The sequence below is a fragment of the Dasypus novemcinctus genome, chromosome 13, assembly GCF_030445035.2.
Source record: "Dasypus novemcinctus isolate mDasNov1 chromosome 13, mDasNov1.1.hap2, whole genome shotgun sequence".
In the NCBI taxonomy this organism is placed as follows: Eukaryota; Metazoa; Chordata; class Mammalia; order Cingulata; family Dasypodidae; genus Dasypus; species Dasypus novemcinctus.
Genome location: NC_080685.1, coordinates 93697180 through 93723152, shown reverse-complemented (window position 1 = coordinate 93723152; position 25973 = coordinate 93697180). Strand labels below are relative to the sequence as shown.

The 25973-nt window shown below is 50.1% G+C and overlaps 1 protein-coding gene across 1 annotated transcript in view; it reads left to right on the top strand.

The window, feature by feature from the left end:
- Window positions 1–25973, top strand: part of PLXNA2 (plexin A2) — a 210089-nt gene that overhangs the window by 127822 nt on the left and 56294 nt on the right. Inside the window, exons 5-9 of the mRNA XM_058275132.2 lie at window positions 8928–9028; window positions 12299–12422; window positions 14217–14370; window positions 15027–15123; window positions 18273–18387. Of these exons, the coding sequence (XP_058131115.1) occupies window positions 8928–9028; window positions 12299–12422; window positions 14217–14370; window positions 15027–15123; window positions 18273–18387 (591 nt within the window). The remainder of the gene's footprint in view (window positions 1–8927; window positions 9029–12298; window positions 12423–14216; window positions 14371–15026; window positions 15124–18272; window positions 18388–25973) is intronic.

The window sequence follows — 25973 nt, the reverse complement described above, 5'->3', positions numbered from 1 at the left end:
TGAGCATCTTTTTATGTGTGTATTGACTATTTGTATATCTTTTGTGGAGAAGTATCTATTCAAGTCCTTGGTGCCTCTTTCAATTGGGTGGTTGTCTTTTTGTTATTGAGTTGTAGGAGTTCTTTATATAGTCTGGATATTAAACCCTTATCAGATATATGGTTTCCAAGTATTTTCTCTCATTCTCTAAGTTGTCTTTTCATTTTCTTGGTAATGTTCTTTGATGCACAAAAATTTATAATTTTGTTGAGGTCCAATTTATTCTTTTTTTCTTTTTTTTTTTCTTTTTTTTTTTTTAAGATTTATTTATTTATTAAATCCCCCCCCACCCCGGTTGTCTGTTCTCTGTGTCTGTTTGCTGCGTCTTGTTTCTTTGTCCGCTTCTGTTGTCGTCAGCAGCACGGGAAGTGTGCGCGGCGCCATTCCTGGGCAGGCTGCTCTTTCCTTCACGCTGGGCGGCTTTCCTCACAGACGCACTCCTTGCGCGTGGGGCTTCCCTATGCAGGGGACACCCCTGCGTGGGGCGGCACTCCTTGCGCGCATCAGCACTGCGCATGGATGGACCAGCTCCACACGGGTCAAGGAGGCCCAGGGTTTGAACTCGGACCTCCCATGTGGTAGACGGACGCCTTAACCACTGGGCCAAGTCCGTTTCCTCATTTTTTCTTTTGTTGCTTGTGCTTTTGCTGTAAAGTTTAAGAATCCATTGCCTAATCCAAGGTTCTGAAGATTTTCCCCTGTTTTCCTCTAGCAGTTTTATAATTTTAGTTCTTATATTTAGGTCTTTATATTTAGGTTTTGTGTTAATTTTCATATATGGTATGAAATAGGAGTTCACTTGCATTCTTTTGCATGTGGATATCCAGTTTCCCTAGGACCATGTGTTGAAGAGAAAATATCTTCCTTGTTCTCTCCCTTTTAAAGATCAGGAAATAGAGGTGTGAGGGGGTTAAACTGGCTTGCCCAAGACCGCACAGCTCATAACAGCAAGACCAGGACCAAAGCCCCTACTTCTCCTCCACCCTGAGCTGTGCCTCCAGGGGACTCAGTGACATTCCGGCGGAGGCTCAGGATGAAGATGTGGTGCCTGCCCACCTGTCCACAGCCTCTGCCTTTATTGTTCTGGTCCTAGCCGGTGTGCATCTGTGTTGGGGATCCAGCAGAAGTCTCCCATCCCCATCCAGCTGTCTCCCTCTTCAACTTCTGGTCTCCTTTCCTTGGGTCCCTGGCTCCTGGTTCTCTACTTGAGTCATTTTTAGAAAATGAGCTAAGAGGCATGTTGTGGCCAGGGGGTGGCCTGCCTCATCATTGATTTCCAGGAAGAAGAAAGGTGATCCTAGCTGCCAGCACTTGGGCAGCCCCAGGAGAGTGGGTCTTCCCTCTCAGTCCTTGACTCTGTCTCAACTCCACTGCCTTAGTGTGGGAGTCAGACAAACCTGGATTTGAATTTTGTTTCTACCATAGGCCTGTGACCTAGTGTGGGTTATTTAAACTGAGACTTCATTTTCTAATATGAAAAGAGAGGCTTAGGATACCTCCCCTGCAAGGTTGCTGTAAGGATTAAATGAGAGAATTGGGTAAATTACCTGGCATACAGTAGGTGCTGGATAAATGGGCAGCTATTACTACTATTCCTGCTGCTTCATTTCATTCTACAAGCTTAGTCAACTGCCCAGCTCACAGCAAGGTGTTGCCACCAGGGCCCTCCCAGCCATCAGGAGGGAGATCTCAGTCCCCCTCACGTCCACCCCATTCCCTGAGGAGAGAAGAGCCAAGGAGAAGACACAATCTTTCTCTTGTCTCCTCAGCCTGCTCTCCATCCAGCAGGGGAGATTTGGATTAAGGTGTTACTTCAGGCATCCAGCAGACATCCAGCAGATCTTTCCCTTGAAAAGAGAGAACCTGGGCATTTTTCCATTGATACTTGCTGAGCCAAAGGGGGCGTGGTCCACGGCATGTGGGGAGCTGGGGGGAGCCTGGCCCTCCACCAAGCATCCACTTTGGCTTCCGTTTTTGAGAGCAATCAGGCCAGGGTGGGGGCTGGATGGGTCTTATCTGCCCACATTCCTCTCCCTGTTAGGTTGATTGACCTTGGCCACCAGCTGCTCCCAGGTGTAAAGGGAAGGCTGGAGCCCTGGGCTTCCAGGCCAGAAATCCCCGCGTCTCTTATTGCTGAGGGTGCCCACTCACCACAAGGCTGACAAGGTTGGGGCAAGCCTGCAAAGAAGAGAAACCCTACCACCCAACCATTCCATCAACCAGCTGCTAACGAGTCCCAGCAGGGTATCAAGAAGCTTTAAGAGCTGAGGGCTGCAGAAAAGCAAGTAGCCTCATCCGTCCGCAGGCGCGTCAAGCCGCCTGTCCCTGCTGGGGTCTTGCCTTGGATCTGAACTCGGCCTCTCTTTCTGGTAACCGATTCCTCAGGCACCTCCTCCCTGCCCACCCCTCAGCAAGGTCCCTTATGGTCTCTCCCGGAAGCATCAACAGCCACTTGGCTGCCCACGGGAGATCTGGGGTAAGCCAGCCCTTTCGGGAGCCCTAGTTCCTCCTAGATCAAATGGAAATCATAACACGTAACAATACCTATTCTCGCTTCCTCCCTGTGGAGTTGTACAGATCAAATGAGATAATGTGTGTGAAAGCACTTTGAAAAGGCTCGGCCCCTCTACCGCCTTGTGATTACGCGGCCGAGCTCGATCCACACACGAGCCCCGCGATGGCATCTCTCCAACCCGCCCGCAGCTCTATGTGAAGGGGTGCAGGTCTTTTCTTAAAAACAGGTTTGGATTTGGGAAAAGAGGAGAATGTAGGCAGACCCTCCAGCATTGAAGGGGCGGGAGAGGGGCTAGTAGAGAGGGACAGCCCCAAAAAGTTTCAGAAAACAGGAGAGGCCCAGGGAGCCACAGTTATGCTTCAGCTGCTGTGCGCCTCACCCCCGGCCCTGGAGACCAGGAGCCTGTGGATCAGACCAACTGCCTGCTCCAGCCAGCTGTCTGCGTCACCTCCACCCCCGCCACCTGGCTCCCGGCCACTGAGAAGGCCTCTGTTTCTTTCCTGTGTCAGGAGGCAGGGACATGTGTGGGAACAGGTGTACCCTCTGGCAGGGGAGAGCAGATTCCTGGGAAGCAGAGGATTGAATGTTCAGTCTCTGAGGGGCCCCGCCAGCTTGAGGAGTGGCTTTCCCTTCTTCCTTCTCTTTCTCTGTTTTTCTGTCATGTGGTTGCAAAGGAATCCGGTAGGCCTCTTGCACACCGAGTGCCCCTGCCAGAGCCCCTTGGGCTGAGCATTCTCTCTCCGTCCTTTGAGCCACGACTGTGTCCTGATTATATGTCTGTTGTGGCATCTGTCTCACCCCACGGAGATTATCTGTTTCTTGGTGATGTTCTCAACCAAACCATGGGCCAGGAGTCCAGAGGCCTAACCGAGGGTCCAGCTCATCCCAAGTATTCAGCAACCGTTTGAATGGACTCAGGCATAATCCAGTGTCAGAACACTATGTGTTTTTTCTTTCAACTCAGGTATTTCTCTGGTAGAAACTTCTGGGTTCTCAAACCGTGGGCTCCTTCCAGGTGTCTACGCAGGGTGGCGGAGGTGGAACATTGATTTTCTGCACCCAACCTCAATCAGAAATGAGCTCCGGTTCCCAGTTCCACCACGGGGAACTCTTCTACCTGAAGAGTGACTTGTTTGCTCCTAATGATCGTAACTGCCCAGGGCCACTGTCCAGGATGATAGCAACTCTCAGAGGCCTTCCTGGCTCCACTCTGGAGGGCCTGGATCCTGCAGGGCCTGGATCCTGCAGGTCTGTTGTGCTCTTCAAGATCTTCAGGAATGCAACTGGTGCGAGCAGCCTCCCTCCGGGACCTGTCACTGCAGCGAAGACTCTGATGAGATCTCTGGCTGTGCTGGGCCTCACGCCTCGTGGCCTACCCAGCGTGCCAAAATGAGGGAGTGGCAGGGAAAAATAAAACATAACAAAACAAAAATACCCCATCCTTGGCACACCCCTGCTGAACCTTCCCATGTCAATCTACCCGGCCAAGGAAAGCGCCAGAGGTGCGGGGCCCTGGGGCCGTGGGAGCCAAGAGTCAGTATGAGTCACCTTTAATTAAGAGTATTTAAGTAAATGACTTAATAGGACAGTTCTATTCATTAGAGGCGCAATTACAAGACAGAAGATCAAGCCTGGAAAGAATGCAGTGTGAGTGTGGAACCTGTCCCAGGCAGCTCCCCCGTCCTGGCTGAGAAGGCGGTGGAGGGGGCAGGTGCAGGCGGTCCTCAGTTTGTCTAAATCTGACCACCACGCCTGTTCGTCAGGCCAGCCACCCTCACATCTCTGCACTCAGGCTGGAGCGGGTGGGGGAAGCCTCAGACGTAATTAAAATGCAATAATAATAAACTCTAATTGAAGCGTCCTACAGTGTCCCATTAAACTTGGAGTCAGCCCTGACAGCACGCCTGCCGACGCCGCGGACACTCTCCAAGAGACAGTGCCCTTTCCTCCTGCAGCTTTCCACGACAAAGCCCGTGCCCACCACCCCTCACTTGACCTCATCAGGTCCTAGACCAAGTGCAGGACCGGTCCTCTGGGGCTGCAGAGCCACGTGACCTTAATGCCCAAGTTTGAACTTGGACCTTTAAGAACTCTGAAGACCCGGAATGATTAAAAGCAATTTCTCCCTAGACATAAAGTATTCCCCAGAGTATCTTTGTCTCTTCCTAGCCCGGGACCCACCCAGCCCACCCCCAATCAGTGGAATTTCTCCCAAGGCCCCAAGGCAGAGTTTTATTAAGTTTCTCCCTGGCCCTAAGGCCTGACATTTTATTAAAAAGACACCCCCAAGGAGCAGAAGATCGTCTATATCAGTGATTCTCAAACTTGGGCATGCATAAAAATCACCTGGAGAGTTTGGTAAAACCCAATTTCCTGGACACCGTTCCCAGAGATGATTTGTGTCCTGATTATACCTCTGTTGTGGCATCTGTCTCACTCTAGGGTTGGGGATGCTCCCATCTCATCCACTCACAGGATTCCTTGTTTGACGACCACGCATTTTGAAAACCAATGACACCCACAGGGCCCCCTTTTTATGGGGACATTCTCTTGGCCAAAGAGAGTGTGGCTGGAGAGCTGAGCTTTCGTGGATCCCAGCCCAGGGGTTGTCAGTTGGCCCAAAGCTGCCTTTCCAGACTTAACCCCTCTGCTCCCTTGCCTGCCCTCAAAGTTTTCTACAGAAGCTTTGCTTCCCTGCATTTGCTATGTGGTTCTTTCTACCGGGAATGTTCTTTGACCCCATTTTCACCTGTATATGTATTTTCTTTTTTTTTTTTAAGATTTATTTTTTATTTATTTCTCTCCCCTTCCCCCTCCTCCTCCCCCAGTTGTCTGCTCTCTGTGTCCATTCACTGTGTGTTCTTCTGTGACCACTTCTATCCTTATCAGCGGCACCAGGAATCTGTGTTTCTTTTTGTTGCGTCATCCTGTTGTGTCAGCTCTCCGTGTGTGCGGCGCCATTCCTGGGCAGGTTGCACTTTCTTTTGCGCTGGGCGGCTCTCCTTACAGGGTGCACTCCTGTGTGTGGAGCTCCCCTACGTGGGGGACACCCGAGTGGCAGGGCACTCCTTGTGCACATCAGCGCTGCGCATGGGCCAGCTCCACACGGGTCAAGGAGGCCCGGGGTTTGAACCACGGACCTCCCATGTGGTAGGCAGACGCCCTATCCACTGGGCCAAGTCTGCTTCCCTGTATATGTATTTTCGATCCTTCAAGGCCTAGGCACAGTGTTATGTCTCTCATGAAGCCTTCTTGGACTCTCCATCTAGAGCATTGCTGTCCAATAGAAACACCATGTGAACCATAAGTGCAGGCTACATGGGCAATTTTTAATTTTCTAGCAGCCACATTTTAAAAAGTGAAAAAACAGGTGAGATTCGTTTTAATAATAGATTTTATTTAACCCAGGATATACAAAATTTTCTTATTTCAACACGTTCCTTATGAAAATATTATGAACGTGATATTTTATATTTTTCGTACTCAGTTTTCAAAATCCAGTGTGTGTTGTAAACTTACAGCACATCTGAATTAGGACTGGTCACATTTCAAGTGCCCAAGAGCCACGCAGGGCCAGTGGCTGCCATGTGGGATGGCTCAGAGTTGGAGATGTTTTCTTTTTGATCTGAATTCCCCCAGTCTTCTTTCAGTGCTTTGCTTAGAACATATACCACTTTCTGTTGTTGTTTTTACTGCTACTCTGTTTGCAACTTGAAGGTGATTGGCCATGTTTTAATGCTGCTGCTGTTTTCTTGTTCCCGTGAAGTGGCTGGCACTGGCCTGTAACTGGCTTTCATGTAGGACATGATCAATGAACATTGGTTGATGAATGAATATAGAAACACTTGAATATATGGAAGATAGAGAAGGCCCATGGAAACATTGACATCTCCCGGTCATTGTGACATTGCTCTTCTCCGATTTGTGTCCTGCCACTGGGGAAAGAAGAATTCGATTTTATACATGTCCCTCCCCCTTTATAAGTTTCCTGTTTCACTTTGCTCTTCAACTCAGTGCATTTAAAAAAAAAAAAAATCCCACCAGGAGGGCCCAGGAAACAGGAAAAATAGTTGTGCTCTTGGTTTCATGTTTGGAGAAGAACAGGGTTCTCACTATCTCCGTGGCACTTGGCGTGAAAGTGGGCTTTGTTGCTGGAGACACTGCTCCTATTCAGGGCCCCCTTTCCCAGCTGCTGAGAGCCGGGCTGTGTTTTGACAGACGGGCCGAGTGCAATGCAGACAGTTGTTTTAATTTCCAGCCAGATGCAGACATCACTCACAGGGAGCCCGAAATCCAAGGAAGCGAGGCCAGGCCCTGGACTTACTGCTCTCAGGCCTCGGAGGGCAGGTGGGGTGGGGGGCTGGCGGAAGCAGCGCAGGCAGCTAGGGTCACAGATATCCTGAAGGGGCTGGGAGTTGCCAGGTCTGGGAGAGACACCCCAGAAGAGTCCTCTGATGGGCACCTGTCCAAAAGGTGCTTCTGGTATAGGAAACGCCAGCACCGAGCCAGGTTTCAAGGTTGACTTAAAAGTGATGGGAAATCTGTCGGTGGTGGCAATGGCTGGGTGTTATCTTTTAACCGTACAGGTTGAACAGGCCAAAATCACAAGCAGTCTCAAGGAGGGTTAGGCAAACAGTGGGAAATAGGATCCTGGTGTGCTAGAATCGGACAGGACTAATGCAACCTTCCTCTGAGGGCATAAATCTGTTCCAAAGCCACCTTGCCTGCTTTCTCTTCAGCTCTACTTAAGCATCCCAGTGAGGGCGTTCCTTCAGGCAATGGGGTCTGTTGCATTATTGGACTTCCTTTATTGGGCTGTCCTGAAACTTTTTACCCACAAGTCCTATTGGAGCCACATTGCCACCCTTCAAAACTGGAAAACAGCCTCCGCAGCTACCCTGAGAGTCCTTGACCTTGAGGTAAATAAACATCAGATATGGCATCTGGGCCCCTTCGCATCCTGATCACCCTTCTGGAAAGGATCTCTGGGTGAGCCACACCCGTCATAGAGCAGAGATCAGAGTTCAAAACTCCCCAGGGTGGGGCGACTTCTCTCAGTGTTGATGCTCTGTGTCTATGCAGCCATGGTCAAGTTAGCCGCTCTCGTTGTCACCTCACCCTAGCAGGTCGTATTAGATACAGGGCAACTCAAACCCTCAGGCCATTCCCTGTGAGTTATTTCCAGCCAGCTATCCCCCAACCTACACTTACAGTATCAATTTTTTAAAAACCCAAGTTCAAGGTTTTGCACATGTCCTTCCTGTATTTTCATATTTTTAATTATTATTAAAGGGGGATCAGAGATGTTTAAATCTGATCAAGTCACTCTCTTGTAGAAAAGCCTTATAATATAGAATATGTGTTATAATGTGATGAAAATCAGGAGGGGCACATCCTATCCTTGGTCCACCTGCCAGAGGCAAGACTCGGTGCTGCCGGACCACTGGTTACATTTGCACTTGAGCTCACACATCCAATGGGTGGGAGACCTCTATATGCTAACAAAGGAGAAAGCACACCCGGCCTAGCAAATGATTTTGCTGCTCAGCGGTCTCCTGCCCCAGCAGTGACAAATACCTGGGACCTATCAAATGAAGGCTTGACCCTCTTGCCTGGCCTTTATCATCACACACACTGGGCAGGTAAGCATAAGTAATGTACAAACAGCCCAGCTCAAGTCCCCGGAAGTAAGGAGCAGTTTGCAGGGGCTGCTCTCTCCGGGAGGCAGGGCCTTGATCGGCCGGTTCCCACTGTGCCGCAGCAAGACAGGATCAGACAGGCAGCTCCTCTCTGTGGAGGTTCCCATTCAGCCAGACTTTTCAGAGGCCGGGAGATTGACTAGAGAAACTGAATGCAGGCATCAGAGAATGGGATAATTGGATCCAGGTGGTATATTTGGTTGGACGTAAAAAGACTGTGCCATACCATGAATATTATTGGACGGGGAAAGTTTCTCCTCTCCCTTTGTGAATGTTTTCTCTGCAGGCAGGATGTCTCAGCCCCAGCCCAGCTGAAAGCTCTTCAGAGATGAGTTTGTGCCACTCAATAGCCTTTCAACAGAGTTAACCATTTTCAGCACTTGCCACTGGCGTGCCCTGCTCTAGGGAGGATTTTAGAGGCAGACAGAAAGAGGTTGGAGGGGCTGCTGCTACGCTCGGGAAAGGCAGGGAGCCTTGGGCCTGCCCCCGCAGCACCGCGTTCTGTTGGCCGTACATGCCTTCTGCTGGGCACATGGATGAGAACACCGAGGCCACCGGTTTCCCCGCCAGAGTCTGCTCTACAGGGGAGGTGACAGCGCAAATGCGGATAAGCCCGAACGTCCGGGAGCCCTCGCCGTGCGACCTCACCTCTTTCTCTCTCCTCTCTCCGCCAGGTCACCAGGGTCCCCGTGGAGTCCTGTGAGCAGTACACGACCTGTGGGGAGTGCCTGAGCTCGGGAGACCCGCACTGTGGCTGGTGCGCCCTGCACAACATGTAAGTGTGGGAAGACCCGGGAAAGGGCAGGAGACCAGCATTCTTTCTGGGAGAGCTGAGGAGGAGTGTGGTGGGGGTTTGCAGGGAGAGAGGCATCTTCCTCCTCTTCTGAGCAGTAATTCTAGCAGCAGTTGGGGTGCTGAGAGCAGAAAGAGCTGAAGAGTGGCGGGCCTGCTCTCCCGGTGCAGGACCTTTGCCTCTTTCTCTCTCTCGTTTTACTACTAGATTCTGCTCTCCCAGCATCTCCGGCATCGGATGCCTGAATCCTTGTCAGTCCCGGGAAGGGTAGTGTTGTGGAAAGACTTCACCAGGGAAGCGGTAGAATCTCTAGGTTTCCCAAGCACTTCCTCAGCTTAGCCTGCCGTCGGTGTCCCCTGCCCAGAACGCCGGCAGAAGGGCACAGGATTGGGCAGTTTGAGCTCCGATTCGCTATTTGTGTGGCCCTGGATGAGTCAGTTGACAACTCTGGGCCTCGGTTTACCCCTGGCAAAATAGGGATAATGCCTATCTCACAGGTGCTTATGAGGATTAAATAAAATAATAAATGCTTTGGAAATAAGGAAGCCCAGAAAAGGCTACACGACCCTAAATCATCTCTATGTGGACGCCGTCCCCTGGGAAGGACCCTTCTGGCCCCCATTATTTCATGATTTCGGGGAGTCTGTCTCTCACTCCCACTGGCCTCACATCCCTATTCAGTGACTTCGCCTGCCATTGAACACCAGCTCAATAGAAATGCAAAAATCACACTTAAACTCCCTAATTCGAAGAGCCCCCGAGGAAGAAAAAAGGGTGAAAACTCGAAAGGCGGGAGCTGGCTGGGAATCCTGTTCCCCAGTGGGGCTGGAAACCCCATGGCTGGGTGCCAGCCAGCAAAGCATCTCCATGAAATGTGCCGGGTTTGGGGTGGAGGCGGAGGCGGAGGGCCAGAGTTCAGGATCCCACACAATAGCTCTTGGCTCCCTGCCTCTGCAGCAGGTGTTTCGAGGGCTCTGGAGGGAGGGAAGGAGGCTGGCGCCTCACAGATGCAAAATCCGGACTGGATCTGAGCCCACAAATACTGGGTTCCCTGCTTGGGTTTGGAGGGCAGAGACTCCTCAAAAAGTTTTGCAGAGATGGTCTTACCAAATCCCAGGCAGCGAGTCTCCATTTAGACCAGACACGTGGTAAAGATGTTCATGCCACCACGTTGCACCCCAGAAATAACAAAGCTGGGCAAATCTGGGTGTCCTCTTGTGAGGTTGACCTGCCGGCCGGCAGGGGAATGGCTTCCTCCCAAGACCCACACAGCTGCCCGCCAGCTCCGTGCAGTGTCCTGGGATTCCCGCACGCCCGTTCTGCAGCAGGCATGCCCAGCTCAAGCACCCACTCCCTAATGCTCCCCAGCCTGCCTGCTTCAAAGCCTCTGGCATTCTCATATAGAGAGCACACCAGAATTAGAGATTTGGGATTACCAGATATTCAACAACAAGGACATCTGCCTTCCCCACCTTGTCCCAGCCCCTGCGAATCACCATCCGCCGTGCCCCAGGCTCCCAGTTGCTCCGGGCCACCCCCGGCATTCTCCCGGTCTAGGTCCGCCATGCTACTAAGATGACCAACCATGTCAGGACAGCCTCAGAGCTCCTCTGTCCTCTGAACTACTTGCCTATTGCCAGAGAACCCTCCCTACCTACTACCGCACGTTTCTCCCCGGCTAGAAAGCCTGCAAGAGCTCCTGGGGACCAAGATTTGTCCGGTTTCTTCCCAGTGGTTTGCCCTCTTCTGGTCATTCTCACCTTCGCGAGACCCTTCCTCAAGGGCCTCCCACCAGTATCCACCAGCCTGCCCGGGGGTCAGGGGAACGAGAAGATGGGCCCAACTCCTGCTCCCAGGCCGGCAGGCGCAGCTCCTAAGGGAGAGCAAGGGAGATTGCTAAAGAGCCTCTGGGCGGGGGGGATCTGAAACCTTCCTGTCTCTCTGTAGGCCGCTCTGGCAAGTGTGTTATTGTCTCCCAGGCTATTTATCTCTGTTAGGGCTGTTGCCATAAATAGTATGATAAAAAAGAGCCATTTCAGTGAGTCAGTGAGATAAAGGCTCCAGTCAAGAGCTCACTTTAGAGCTATCTTAAGGATTCACTTAAACCTCAATAATTCTTTTCTTTGACAGCATTCATATTTAGATCCATTATGTGCCTGGAAAGGAAGAGAGGGAGGGGCTTGGGAGAGTGGGGTGGGAATCACTGCTTGATTGTAGACTCTGTGAGCATCCTGGTAGCTGTGGGCTATTTGGTTTGGAGAAGGGCCGCCCTGGAGCCTTCCGTGGTGGACGTGGCCGGTGGCCAGCAGGTGCTCTTGCCAGCAGGTGCTCCTGCCAGCAAGTGGGGGTCACCACACCTTCTGCCAAGGTGGGCAGAGGAGCTCAGAGCCAGAGATGAAGACGGCTGGAGAAGCGGCCACAGAGCCTTCTGACAGAGACGACCCTCGCTGCAACTCCTTGTCTGTCTGTCTCCGGGCATTATTTCACACTGCAAACATTTATTTAAAATATACCATGTGACAGGTAGACTATCCCAATGAATAAAACATGGCCCCTGCCTTCAGAAAGCCAGGAACCCAGTCACAGGATCCCATGCACACTGTCCCACACAGCTAAGACCCTCCCCTGTTTTTCAATCCTTCTGATGGAGAACAACATTAATAAGAACCACTCTTATTACTAAGATGATGATGATGATTATAAGAGCTAACACTAATATAGCAACTGCTCTGGGCCAGACCATTTTCTGAGCAACAGCTCATTTAGTCAGTATACTAACTCTGAGAGGTCATTATCACCATCATGTGCTCATTTTACAATTAAGGAAACTGAGGCACAGAGCAATTGAGTCTTGCCCAAAGGCACACAGCTAGTAGGTAATAGAGCTGGGGTTAGAACCCAGGCACCTCAGCTCCAAAGCTCCTAGGCTTAGGCCCCCTCGCTGGGCACCTGGCAAGTTCTCCACACTTCCCTCCCTCCCCCATCTGAGCGTCCGGCGCAGGGCTTAGTCAGCGGCCATTCCAAACTGCAACTGGTGTTGGGATTGAGTCCAGCTCTGCTTAGACCGTCCTTCGCTGCTAGAGAGATGGATCCCCTGGGAGACGCGAAGGCCCTCTGGGATGTGGTGAAAGCTATAGTGAGAGGATAAGCCCCAGCCTCAGGAGAGCAAACCTCTCTTACCCTCAAGGGGTAACGCAACCAAACCGATGGGTCTCTGAGGCCTGACTTCGTGTGGATCTGTGTCTGTGGCAGGTGTTCCCGCCGGGACAAGTGCCACTGGGCCTGGGAACCCAATCGCTTTGCTGCCAGCATCAGCCAGTGCATGAGCCTGGCGGTGCAGCCCAGCAGCATCTCCGTGTCTGAGCACAGCCAGCGGGTAAGTGACTAAACCAGGGGGTGGTGGCGGGGAGCGCACGGGCGTGGGTGTGTTCCTTTGACACTTGCGCAGAGAACTGTAAATGGCTCATCTTTTAAATGCACCAAAGAAACATTATATTTATAGAAAACCTATAGTAACTCTGATTGTAAAGGGCACAGTCATTCTGCAGACTCCCTGCAAAGTCTTCACCAACTGATCTGTTGTGTAAATCTAGATTTTGCATTTAGTAACAAACATCTACAGAGTGGTCCCATCCAATACCAAAAGACACATTCTCCGGAATATGCTGTATTTGCATTTTCCGCTTGCTATACCCTCCTCACAGAAACCTGCGAGTTGTGTGTGTGTCTGTGAGTGTGTGTCTGTGTGTGTGTGTAAGAGAGAGACTCAGACTTAATTCAAAGTCAGTGTGTGTTTCAAGGAGAATACTGAAGAGAATAAAATACCTCTTAACCACCTCTCAAGGTACCACCCAAAATATTTCATGTCCTCAATCCCTGAGCTATTATTTCATTCCCAAGGTTTTATCAGCACTCATTAGTTAATGAACTTTCCAAGATTTGGGTTCATTCATCCCCACTGGAAGGTTTTAACTCCAAAGGAACTTGAAGGAACAAACATGGGAGTTTGTTCCTAAAACTCTTGGTCCAATGGAAACCAAACTGGGGCAGAGATTCAGTGGCAAGCAAACATTTGGACAGACTGTATGATAGCAGTTGTGACTGGGAAACCCACGGGTGTCAGTAGCCAAAGAGAAACCTGCATCAGCGTTTCCCAGCGAGAAGGCCTCAGAGTTATCACCATGAACTCTTACGGGCCCACCCCATGGCTAGAGGGAATTAGTCATGTTTCTTCCCTACTGTTTTATTTTTATTTTTATTTTTTTAAAATCCCTACTGTTTTAAATACCACTTAGACACTATTCAAATCCTCACTGAATTCACATACTAACTCATTAAGTGCACTGAATTCAGAGAAATATTTTCCACTAGTTATTTTCTCAATTAACGGACTCCTCTGCAAGCCTATGATATTTTCAACATTAAAGGGAGGGTCTTCAAACTTGAAAAGGCTGCAAATCGCTGGTCTAAATCATTAGAATGCAAGGTGACTGCAGATGTCCCCAGAGCCCTTGGTGTCCACTTCCCCACCGGTCTCTTGTCTCCTAAGCTCCCACTCCAGGGGAGCGGCTGGGGAGCAGAGAGCCGGGAAGGGAAAGAGACGCAGAAGAAACTCCAGTAAGCCCACCAACGTGATAAGCAGCCTCTGAATGCTAGCCAGGGTGAAGAGCGAGCCGTCTTCCACAACCTGGCAAACTCCCGGTACACCTCCAAACTGAAGGTCCTTATTGTCGCCTAAGCCGAGGCTAAAGCCTCGTTTGTGAAGGGCTTGCTTTCAAGGGTGTGTGGTGCCTTACCACTAATTTTCACGTATGTTACGTCAAAATGAGCAGAGCGTGAGATGGGTGTCGGTACCTTCCTTCTAGCACACCCCTCCCCCGTACACCGTGCTCTCTGACACGGGCTGCGAACACTTAAATAGTAATAATAACAATTACAGTATAATAAAGATCACTGACCCTGCAGGCACCTCACTGTGCCTCCCTCATTGTGCAGTGCTAAAGCCGGAAGTCATCTAGACCAACATCCTTCTTTCACAGGTGAGGTCAGGGCGGTTAGTGAGCAAGTGAGCCACAGCAGGGCCAGGACTGGAGCCCGGGTCCCCTGAGCCCCCAGGGCTCTTTCTGCTGCATTGTCCCTTTCCTCCTGAGCCTCTTCCCTCCTCCCCCAGCTCAGCCTGGTCGTGAGTGACGCTCCTGATCTGTCTGCGGGAGTTGCCTGTGCCTTTGGGAACCTGACCGAGGTGGAGGGGCAGGTGTCGGGGAGCCAGGTCATCTGCATCTCCCCTGGGCCCAAGGACGTCCCTGTCATCCCTCTGGATCAAGGTGAGAAGTGCCTGCCATGAGAGCCACTACTTGGGGGGAGGAGGGTACTGGGGGTGTACTCTCTACCTTTGTTCCCTGAGTAGAGGCACAGGGGGCAGGGGTCACAGATGCCAGGCACAGAAGTTGCCCCACCGGACCTTCTTATGTCAGACACGAATAGCGGCTTACAAAATTTGTTAAGAGTTTGCAAGCAAATTGTCATGCCCAAAGCGGAGTTCAGGAAGGAGGAAATGCTTGCCCTCTCTTGAGTTAAGGCTGCTCGGCGTGCAAAGAGTCTCGTCAGACTTCCCTGCCCCTTGAGGAATGGGGGTGGATGTCAGTGGTTTTCAGTGGGTTCTCTCCATAGAACGGGGAGCTTGAAGGGCTCTGGCCTGGTATTTCTGAGTCTTTTAGTGCCTGAACAAGTCTGACCAAGGCAAGGGGTCAATGGGATCCAATTCATTAGCTCTTCCCTAAGGGGATCAGGCGGGGCGTCTGGGTCCAAAGTGGGGGCAGGTAGTCAGCAGGGCCAAAGGGACTCTCCTGAGAGAAGAGGGAATTCTGACAGGTTCCATCTAGCATCTCCGCCCCAAGAGAGCCCTGGAGTGGCTTCATGGTTGACCATGAGGCTGTCCCCTGTGCCCCCAGGTTGCCACCCGCTCTTTTTATTTTTCCAGACTGGTTTGGACTAGAGCTGCAGCTGCGATCCAAGGAGACAGGGAAGATATTTGTCAGCACCGAGTTCAAGTTCTACAACTGCAGCGCTCACCAACTGTAAGCACCCATCAGGAAGACTTGTCCTGGGTGGGTGGGGCTTTCTCCTTGGGCTCTAAGCTCCTTTAGGACAGGAATCATGTCTACTGCAGAGCACCTTGTCTGGGACAGAGTAAACCCTCCCTAAATGTGGTTGGATTCAGTTGAATGGCTTTCCCTCTCCATGGCCTCTGATCTCGTTCCATCTCCCTTGCCCCCCATACACACACTCACACCCTACCCTCACCTTCAAGGCAAGACAGTGAAAAGAGGGTTCGAAGTAAGAACAAAGATTGTGGCCCATGGACCATAAGAAAAGTTCTCCAGTTTAGACCAATTGTGGTGGCTTTGAAGGTAGAGCTTGACTGTGAGTGGAGTCTGGCTGGACATGTGATCGATGATCAAATGAAGAGGCACTCAGTGATAGGTGCATCAGCTGTGTGGACAGTTACCCACAGCAGAGCAACAGGGGATGGGTAAAGTAGGCACATGGTAAATGCACCCAGGCTGGAGAGGGGGACAGAAAGCTCGAGCTCCACCATGTTTCCCAACCCATCCTTCAACTTCTTAAGCCCAATCAAAGTGCCAGCCTCCACAGGGGCTTGCGCTGAGCCCAGCCGACTGCACCAACCATCTCCAACAGCTGAATGCATACCAGCTGGTGCCCACAGGCTATGAGACCTTAGAACTGTGCAGAAAGCTGGCAGCTTTTCTTATTAAGTAAGAAGCAGGGCAAGGAGTGAAAGAGAGAGAGACCCAGTGCTCAGTTTCTGTTGATCCTCCTGGGCAGAGAAATGGAGAGTTCTTCCATAGAAGTTGGGAACTTATGCACCCTTGGGTTTAGAAAGAAGGAAACACCAGGTCTCTATAATGGGGCCGCATAAAAATCATGGGGACAATGCCTCTGGAGATTCAGCTAGGGGAGAGGTCAAGTAACATCTCCACGCTAGAGGAAGCAGTAACTGGCAGTCGTCTAAGGTCCCATCCTTCGCGTTGCTCGGGATGGAAACCACTCAAGGTTGGTGTAATACGCAGAGCTCCAGCACATCAAGTCAAGTCTGGAGGCTCAGGCCCTGGGCACGATGGGCTCAGCACTCAGGTGGCGGGGGGAGTCTCTTTACTGCTAGGCCCTAAAGGAATCATGAGCCATTAAAGTAAACAAATAAGCCACTCCTTCTTGGCTTCCCTTCTCCGATCTCACTTTTTTCATGAGAATAATCTGCTGGAATTTTAGGGTCCCTGCATTTGTTAAGGCAGGAGACACATCTGATCCTCAATGGGACAAATCAGTAGATGTGCTAAGGCAGTGGTAAAACAAGGGATAAAATGGTCTGGCAGGAACCAGGGCCAGGCAGAAAGTGGCAGGAGCTGAAAAAGACAGAATTGACTACCAGCCACTGTGCATCAATCCCAGCTACTCTGTTTTAGGGAATGTGAGCATCTTGGAGAGAGAACCTCCCATGATACTTCTAATTCCAAAAGGGTAGTGATGGAATCCATTATAAGTGAGAGCATCTCCATCTCCACGGCAATTCAATGTGATGTCACCACTTTTCATGATGCATTGCTATGACAACAGAGATGTTGTCATAGGCAGCAAGTTTTAGCAGCAAAGAAAACCAAAAACCAGATCTCCTTGACAGTCAAGTATTGCCCAACACTTTCTATGCTACCCTGTCTACTCCTGACATTCAGAAAGGTGCCAGATTTGAGTTCAATCCCTTCCTTTTTATTAAAAGGAAACTGAGGCCCACAGATAACAAGTGGTGCAACTGAGGTCACAAATGGTCCTCTTAGCCAATGGAAGGGCCAGGTGTAGAACTCTGATCTCTGGTCCTTGGTCTATTTTCATTATTTACTGGCAAGAGCACACTGTGTTAGCTAAAACCAGTCAGATCTGGGAGTGCATGAAATAGCACTGGTCTAAGCTCAGAAACTAAATAATGCTGGGAATATCCAGGAGGGGATAAAAGTAATCAGCACACAGAAAATGAAGTGTAGATGGCCTAATGAACCTAATACACTGTGGCATATTAGCCAGTGACCTCTGGATCCAAGCCAATGAACTGCAATTCCACCTGCCCAAGTGTGACCAGGACACCACCAGGTGGCGCCAGATTGCAGACCTGGCTCTGGTCGCTTCCAGATTGATCTAGTTGTAAAAGGTTAGACTAGGGAAACTGAAAAGGAGAAGGACCAAGTCACTTACAGAACCCGTCTCCAGCATAATGGTCTGACCACACGCAGAGAAAAATAATATACAGTCTCCAGGTGAAACTGGAGGGAAAGAGGTGTGCACCCCGGCAAGAAAGCACATAGCATATTGTTCCATGCCTGGCTGCTTACAGAGTGGGACAAGTCATCATTTAATACTGCCTTCTGCTCCAAAGCCCAATAATTTAGGTGATCTAAACCAATTCTTACCCTCAATTATTATTCAAGAGCTTGAAATAATAGGCAACTTAAGCACTTGAAAATAATATTCACATTTAGCATTGTACTTTTTAAAGCCATTTCCTATAGGTTATCTCTGTTGACACTAAACAGCCCTGTGGAGTAGAGAGGAATGTTTTATAAACACTGTTTAATGGATGAAGAAACTTCAGTTCAGAGGGTGATGAGACTTACTCAGGGTAACACCAGTGGCAAAGGCAAAGATAAGACTAGAACCTGACATGCCCAGTTTCTGTATGGGTGCTCTTTCAGGTTTTCTGGCTTATAAGCAGTGGTATGCTGGTAAACATGTAACTACCAACCGCTAGGTAAAAAACAGTTCATAGCATTTGCCAGTTTCTGTGGTGTAAATATTCCCATCGTGACTGGTTTCAAGCTACCAAGATGTCAGCCAGCTTGCAAAATTCCTGAAAATATAATAACTGGTTCTTGCAAGCTGGTATGGGCCAGCTCCAGCACATTACTGCTTTATAAGTTTATTTCCATGCTGGTCTCATTTTCTTTCCATTTTTCTGGTCCCATGAATATCTTGGATGCAGAATCCACCATTTTCAATGTCAGAGGATGCACTATAATCTACTCTCCTGAGGGTGAGGCTAGCTGAGATTTAAACACAGGATAACAGTCTTCCCTCACAATACCTGGGCTACCTGACCTGTCCTTACTTTCCCTCTCTGCTCCCTTCCCTTTGCCCCTTACTGTCCCCCTCCTTGCAGGTGCCTGTCCTGCGTCAACAGCGCCTTCCGCTGCCACTGGTGCAAGTACCGCAACCTCTGCACTCATGACCCCACCACCTGCTCCTTCCAGGAGGGCCGGATCAACATCTCAGAGGTAAGCAGGGCTCACGTTGTCCCAGCAGTGTTCCCAATGCATCTAAATGGTCCCCCCCTTTTCAGATGGTCAGTCCAAGAGTTTGGCCATCGCCTTGCCCTGGCCCATCTTGGAACTCTTGCCAGAAATTTTACACATTTGAAAGCCCTGTGTATAAAGCTTGAAAAAGTGGCAGCCAATGACCCCAGAGACAGAGCAGTATGCTGTGTATCTACTAGACTCCTAAGACTCTATGCATTCAAAGCTTGAGGGGAACTGTGGGTTGAGACTGAAAGCTTAAAGGAAACACATCCAACCAAACAGACTCCATGGTCTGGAAGAGAGCAGTGAATGGCATTGATTTCTTTGAGTCTTGCTCTTTGCTTGGCTGCAGACCTAGACTAGTTCAATAGAACATTCACTCCCAACCATTCTTTCATGCCAACCTCTCTTCCAATTCTAAAATTCAATGATTCTTTGACTTTGATGTGTAACTGGGTGGGTGGCCTGGTAGAAAGAGAGAAATTCAGCTAGCGAAAAAGAACCAGGCCTTGCTAAAAGTCCCATTTTAGTTCATGGTCGATGCTCCATCCCTAAAACTTAAACCACCTTTGTGATGAACACAGTGAAATATGGAACTTATCTTTCCAGTGAATATTTCATGTAATGATTATTCACTGGTGTTACTTTCCCCCATGTTCACAGCGTGCCTCAGGATGGTGAAGCTGGCCTAGGCAGTTACTTACTCTTCATGCCCTAGCATGGCCAGTTCTTTGAACCACCATAGGGATCAGATATATACATACAAAAGTACATGTGCGAACACACACATTTCCCTCCTGTTCTGCCTTTTAGAAAATCCGTAAACATAAGTAAGTGGCACTGTGGCACTCTCATATTCTACTGTAGCCTTTCTATATACATCTTTCTCCTGCACTAGGCTATAAGCACCTTCAAGCCATGAACTACATCTTGTTCTCTAAATCCTCCACACTTCATTCAGTGAGTGTGCGTAGAATGCATGCATGACAAAATGGGTGAAAGAATAACCACTTTACCCAAATTCCATTGAGGGGAGGGGTTCCTTGGGTCTACCTGACCACGATTTTAAGAAATGGAGTCTCCCATGTCTCCTAACCTAGATACCAATGTTTGCTGCTTCCATGGATCAACATAGGAAAGTAGCCCTCGAAAGGTTTCCCAAACCTTGGACTCTTCTTAGTTTTTGAAACATGTGTTATATTCAGCCAGGAAAAATGGAATTTGCCTCTCTTGAAAGGGACATACCCAGCTCACTGATGGTCCCCATCCGTGGCACTTAAGGTAGACCCATCTAGAGGTGCCTCTGCATGACCCAGCCCGGCGTCTAATGCCCTGGGGACCTTCCAGAGAAGGGTTCCCCTGGCCAGCTGGCATGTGAGCCTCGGTGCAGCTGGCCTTGAAAGACTGCTGTGGTCTTAGTGAACAGAGGAAATGAATGCCCACCCTGGGATTCTGTGAGGGCACTAAGCTGCTTTCAGGCCCATCTCCTTACTCAGAGGAAAGGACCCAAATGTGGGGGATGGCGGGGGGAGTCACACAGCTTGGGAGCCAACTGAAGAACGGCTAAGAGGGGTCTGACTGGCCAGAAAGAGAAGCCACAGGCGGCCCCGGCAGAGGCGAAGGCTGGGCAGTGAAGGATCACGAAAAGCCGCCTCAAGACCCAGGCCTTTACGGTGGCCCCTTCTAAACCCCTAGGCTCCTTAATAAAATGGACCCAGGAGGACCCCAGAACAGAGAGGTGAAGGGTGGATCTGGACAAGAAAGAGCAGCTGCTTCAACTTCTCTGAGGGGCCCCTCCTGGGGCAAAGAGAAACCCGAAGCCAAGCATGCAAACAACCTGCAGCTGGAGGGATGGCGGGATGAGTGTAACACAAAGCAAGACAAATAAACTCAGTGCCCGGGCGTGGAGGCCGGCGGGCTGAGCCCCAGAAGGCTAATTGGAAACATGCCCGGCCTCCCTCACGCCGTTTAGATGTCACTGAAACATAGTTCCCTCTCAGCAACCGATGAGAGAGTCAAACATTCCCAAAGCTGGGCAGGCGGGAAGAGAAGCAGTTGCCTCCGCACAGCTCGGGTGACATTAATGCCGAAGGAGCCCTCAGGGCAACCCAGGGGCTTCCCATCTCCTTTTAGTCTCATTTTCTCGCCTTCAAGCCTGCCCCTTGGGGTTAGAGAAGAGCAGTGCCCTTTGTGTCTGCTCACCTTCCATCTCCCCGGAGCAGGAACCCGGGGCTCTCTTCCCACTGCCGGGCCCTGGCACCTGTCGCGGCCGCGGGGATTGGTCTCGGGAGGGCTGTGAGGGAAGCCCAAGCTCCATCCGGCTCCTGGCTGCGCTCAGGGAAGGAAATAAGCTGCAGGTTCCCAGAAGAGTTGCTAGGGCCACTTCCTCGGCTTCCTAAAATACCGCTTTAGTTCACAACCATAGCCTGTCGAGCATCCCTTCCTGGCATATCGCTCCCAGTCCCTGCTCTTTTCTGTTCAAAACACTGCTTTCGGGAAATCATATTCTTGAAAATTTAGGGAATTGCAAAGGGACCTTTGCCCACCTTGGGCGAGGTCTCTTAGGTTTTTGGGGGTGCTGGAATCCCTTGGCTGCCTCTTTGGGGTTCGTAGAATAGCTCTTTTATACTTCCAGTAAGAATAAAAATTTTGTGTCTATGTAATTCCTAGAAACAACATATAAGTCCAACAAAGATCTGTGTATCTTTTAAAAAAAAAGAAACAGCATGTAACCGATTAGCTCCACTGATCGATACCGCAGCATTGATGCACTATACACTTGTAATCCTAATTCTTTCACGTGCGGCAGGGGTTCTCAAAGTGTGCCTGGGCCAGCAGCATCCCACCTCCTGAGCACTCGTTAGAAATTCACCTTCTTGGGCTCCATTCCAGATAACTCAAGATTGAAAACCACTGACATATGGCTTCTCAGCTGAGTCTCACAACTGCGCTCCAATCCCATGTCATTCATATTTGACGTACGTAGTAACCAGGCTGCTAAAAGTTTAAGGGTTTTGCCCAAGGCTACATGGAGCTCAGGCATCCACAAAAGCTGAGCACGGTATGCTTTCTACAGGAAATCAGGGCGTTAGCTTGTCTGTCTCCATGGCCACAGCCACACATGCAGGTCTGGCTTCAGCCTGCCCTGTGCTGTTGGCCATCGGGGTTCGGGGACTAAGGGGTAGATGAAGAAAGTGCCCATTGAGAAAGGGTCTCTAGTACCATATCCAGGTAAAAAGACAGCGCACTAGGTCGTCTCCCTCCATGGCTAAACCAGGCCCACAGCTTTCAAGAAGGCTGATGAGCACAGCTCCTTGCTTAGCGTCCACAATGAGGAATGGCTGCATAGAGTGAATGCAATAAAAAAATAAAAATATTAGTCGTTAACATTTATTGAATGCTCGTTATGTGTGCAGCATTTTACATATATTGTCTTATTTCATCTTAGTGCCCACTCTATGAAGTGGATTCTGTTACAGATGAATAAACTAAGGCTTTGAGAAGTTAAATGATTTCCCTAAGATCGTCAAATAAATGCAGAAGTTAGGATTCAGAGTAATTTTCCCTAGCTGGGCTTGAAATAGTCTTCTGATGGTGTATTTGCATACACACACACACATAAGGAATATGCAGTCATAATATCAACAATTGTTAATCCAGTTTATTGCCATTTACAACATACTCTCATATGCATCATTCATTCAGCGTAAGGTTGCGCGTATTATCGGCACCAGTTTTGTAGATGAGGAAACTGAATTTCAATTGAACCATCTCTCAAGCTCTTTTAAGGTAATGAGCCAGACTTTTCCCCTGCCCAGAGCACAGCCCATCTCTGACAGAGCCCCGAGAATCTCTGCTTCCCTGGGCCGGGTCAGGCTGTGACATGGTTTCAGCAAACGGGCGTGCCTGAGAATATGTATGGCTTTCAGCTTTAAAAGCTCATCTCCCTCGGTGGCTAAACCAGGCCTAGTGAGATGTAGATACATAAATATCTTCTTTACGCCCTGTCCCAGGGGAAAGATAGAACCAAATAAATCCGATTAGCTTCCCAGGATGCTGGCTGCTCTCTGTGTTTGAAGTCCAGTGGGTGAAGATAATGCCATTTCCACATGGGAGAAGCCGTTTCAGAGGGCTGAAGGGTCCCGGCGCAGAACGCTGGTGAAACCCAGCTGCCCAGGGCGGGCAGTGAGGCCCCCGACGCGGGGCTCCTAAGCCAGAGGCCCTGCCCTCCCGGTAGTCGGGTCTACTGCTCTCCAGCCTCCCCCCTCCCCTGGGACCTTCCCAAATAGGCCATCTCCTCCCCTCCATTTAAACTAAGATTGTTGTAGAGGAGGTGATCCTGGCTGCCCTGTGGCCGAAAGGCAGGGGGAAGAATAAATTGACCTAGTGAGTCATTCCTAATGAGAAGACTGCAAGGATTCGCAGGAGCAAGGAGTGTTTTAAAAATGTCCACGGCACTCTTAACATTCTGCAGAAAGAGTGTCTTATCATTATTTGCTTTCCTGTTCCTAGAACAGGGGACAGGAGCTGCCCGTGCGTGTGCCCCTTTGTGTGTGTATACTCGCGGAAGTGACCGGGGTGCAAGTGGCCTCGCTGTGTCCCGATGAAACCCATCACCTCCCTCCACCCCAGGGTAGAGGGAGCTTTGTGGCAGCAGGTCTCCTGCACCTGCCTCTAGTCCCCACCGCCGGGGTTCACACCCAAGAATCTCTCTGTTCCCTCATGAATGTATTCACCAGAACCATCTCAGAACCCAAAAGGGTCTGTATCTTTTCCTACTTCCCCACCTGGGGCACCAAGCACTTCTTTCCTTTGCTCAAGACAATAGAAAGAAAAAGCCTGCTCTCTCTGGCCTGAGAGAAATAACCACATAAACAGAGCATAAGACTTCCTTTTCTACTGAGACAAGCTTGGAGCCTGTTTAGGCAGGTTGCAAAGACCCTAATTATTGTCCTTGGTTCCAGATATCTGAAATAGCAGACCAGGGAAAACTTTTCTAAAAGTCCAAATTCCCTTTTTAAAAAAAGGAGTACCCATTATGTCTACTCATTTTTTTTTTTAAGATTTATTTTTTGTTTATTTCTCTCTCTCCACCCTCCCCCCAGGTGTCTGCTCTCTGTGTCCATTCACTGTGTGTTCTTCTGTGACTGCTTCTATCCTTATCAGCAGCACCGGGAATCCGTGTTTCTTTTTGTTGTGTCATCTTGCTGTGCCAGCTCTCCATGTGTGCAGCGCCATTCCTGGGCAGGCTGCACCTTCTTTCGCGCTGGGCGGCTCTCCTTACAGGGTGCACTCCCTATGCAGGGAACGCCCCTGCATGGCAGGGCACCCCTTGCTCTTATCAGCACTGCACATGGGCCAGCTCCACACGGGTCAAGGAGGCCCGGGGTTTGAACCGCGGACCTCCCATGTGGTAGGCGGACGCCCTATCCACTGGGCCAAGTCTGCTTCCCAATTATGTCTACTCATGATTCTCCAAGCCTCCAAGCTCGACCAGCCCTAGCCCAGCCAAAAAGATGAGGGTGCTTGTCTGCTCCTTGCTTGTTTATGGTTAAAGTGAAAAGGATCACACAATCTTGTTTAGTAACCCAAGATACATTACTTCCCAAATGCACATCTTTAAGACCCTTCTACTTCTGCTGAAATGTGAATTTGTTCTCTGAACACATTAGAGATGAAAAACAGCTGGTCATCATTTACACTATATCAACTGGTTCAGAGCCTGAACATCTGTTCTCCTCTCTCTCTCTCTCTCTCTCCATCACAGCCTTATTTCTAACTTAAATTAAAATTCTACTTTATTAGACTCGATAGGGATTTTTCTAGCCACTAAAAGGAAATGGTATCTCCTTTTCCAAAGGATGCCTGGGCCTCCCTGAAGGGGTGTTCATTTTTTTCTCGGCTCTAAATACATGAAAGGTTTGGTCAGGAGGGCCCGTAGGGAATGAAAGTAAAAGTGTAGTAAAGAGCAATTTATGAGTTGGCAGCTGAGTGCCTGGTCCTCAACGGGGACCCATCTGTTCTGGAGCTGCTGTCTTGGGGGAAGCCTGGCCTACCTCGGTGTCTCTGCATGTAGCTGGCCTACAGGCAGAGGGACAGCAGCAGTGGCTCTGAGGTCCAACCAGGCCTTCCTAGACAGGTTTCTGGGAGAAATCATGCCACTGGATATGGCAGCTTCATAATTGTGTTAACTCCAGAAACTGACCATTTCCAACCCCAGCTTTTGGGAATCAAACTTCTTCTCCAGAGGGCAGGGCTTTACCCTGAAGTCCAGGGCAGGGAAACAGTCACGGAAGGCTTTCCAGAGAAGGAGAGGCTGAGTTTTGGTTGTTGTTGTTAAACATTTTTTTTCAAGGTACCAGGGGCTGGGGCTCTAACCTGGGACCTTGTATGTGGGTAGCCAGTGCTCAACCAGTGAGCCACAGCAGCTCCCTCGAGTTGGTCTTTTCTTATGTTTTGCTTGTTGTTTGTGTTTAGGAGGCACCGGAAACCGAACCCAGGGCCTCCCATATGGGAAGCAGGCGGCTCCGCCTCTTGAGCCTTGTCTGCTCCCCAGAGGCTGAGCTTTGAAGGCTGGTTAAGAGATAACCAGCTGAAGAGGGGCTGGTACAGGGCAGGCAGAGGTCAGGAGGAAGGTGGGTAGGAGGTCGGGGTGAGTATTTCTGGCAGAGGGAAAAGCATGTTCAAAGGAACAGAAGTGGATAAAGGAGATGACCCTCAGGCCTAGCCCTAAATTCTGTAGGGCTGGCCCGTGGGGGCAAGAATCCAGGTAAGAAATGAGCAGAGGCTCTTAGCTGAGGCTCACACCTGATGCCTAGGTAAGGAAAGCAACTGCCTGAGGCCAAGCCAACTCCCCTGATTCCTTGAGCCTGTTCCGTCATTGGGCCCTGTCTGTGTTGGGCAAAGTTTCTGAACAGGGGTTTATCACCACGCTGTCTCTCACAATCCTGGCTCCCGGCGCTAAATGCCAGTAGCGCCCCCTGCAGGCCTTGTTGCAACATCACACCCCACACACACATTCCCAAACCCTCCCTCTGGAAGCCTCTACCCCCTGGAAGTGCGAGGGGAAGTGGTGCCTCTGTCTAGAATTCCCCTAGCTGATCCCTAGAGACGGGAAATGATTTGCTGGGGAGGTGGTTTCCACGTCTTCACTCCAGGGGCCTCCAGGCTTGTTCTTCCCTGGGGGAGAAAGGGCAGGAGACAATGCACAGGATCTGGAGTTGTGGGCAGGTGGTAATATGGCCCCTGGTAGAGAAGCAGCAACTGGGAAGAGAACTGAGTAAAATCAATCCCTTGCTCACGTTCTCTCGCTCTTGCTCTTTCTCTCACACAGTGCTTCCAAAAGCCCCTCCCTATAAAGACTTTCTTTTTTTGGTTCTGTTGTCCAAAGCAACATGGCATTCACGCAGGGCCTGGTAATGAAATGAGATTTTAAAAAAAGCCAGAGCAAGTGTTTAGACATTGCTGGGAGGGCTTGATCCACCTCCTGGGCAGCCCAGCTCCGTGGGAGCTGCGAAGCTGACGCTGCCGATAACACAGCACCCTGGCCCTGGACAAGGCAAGGG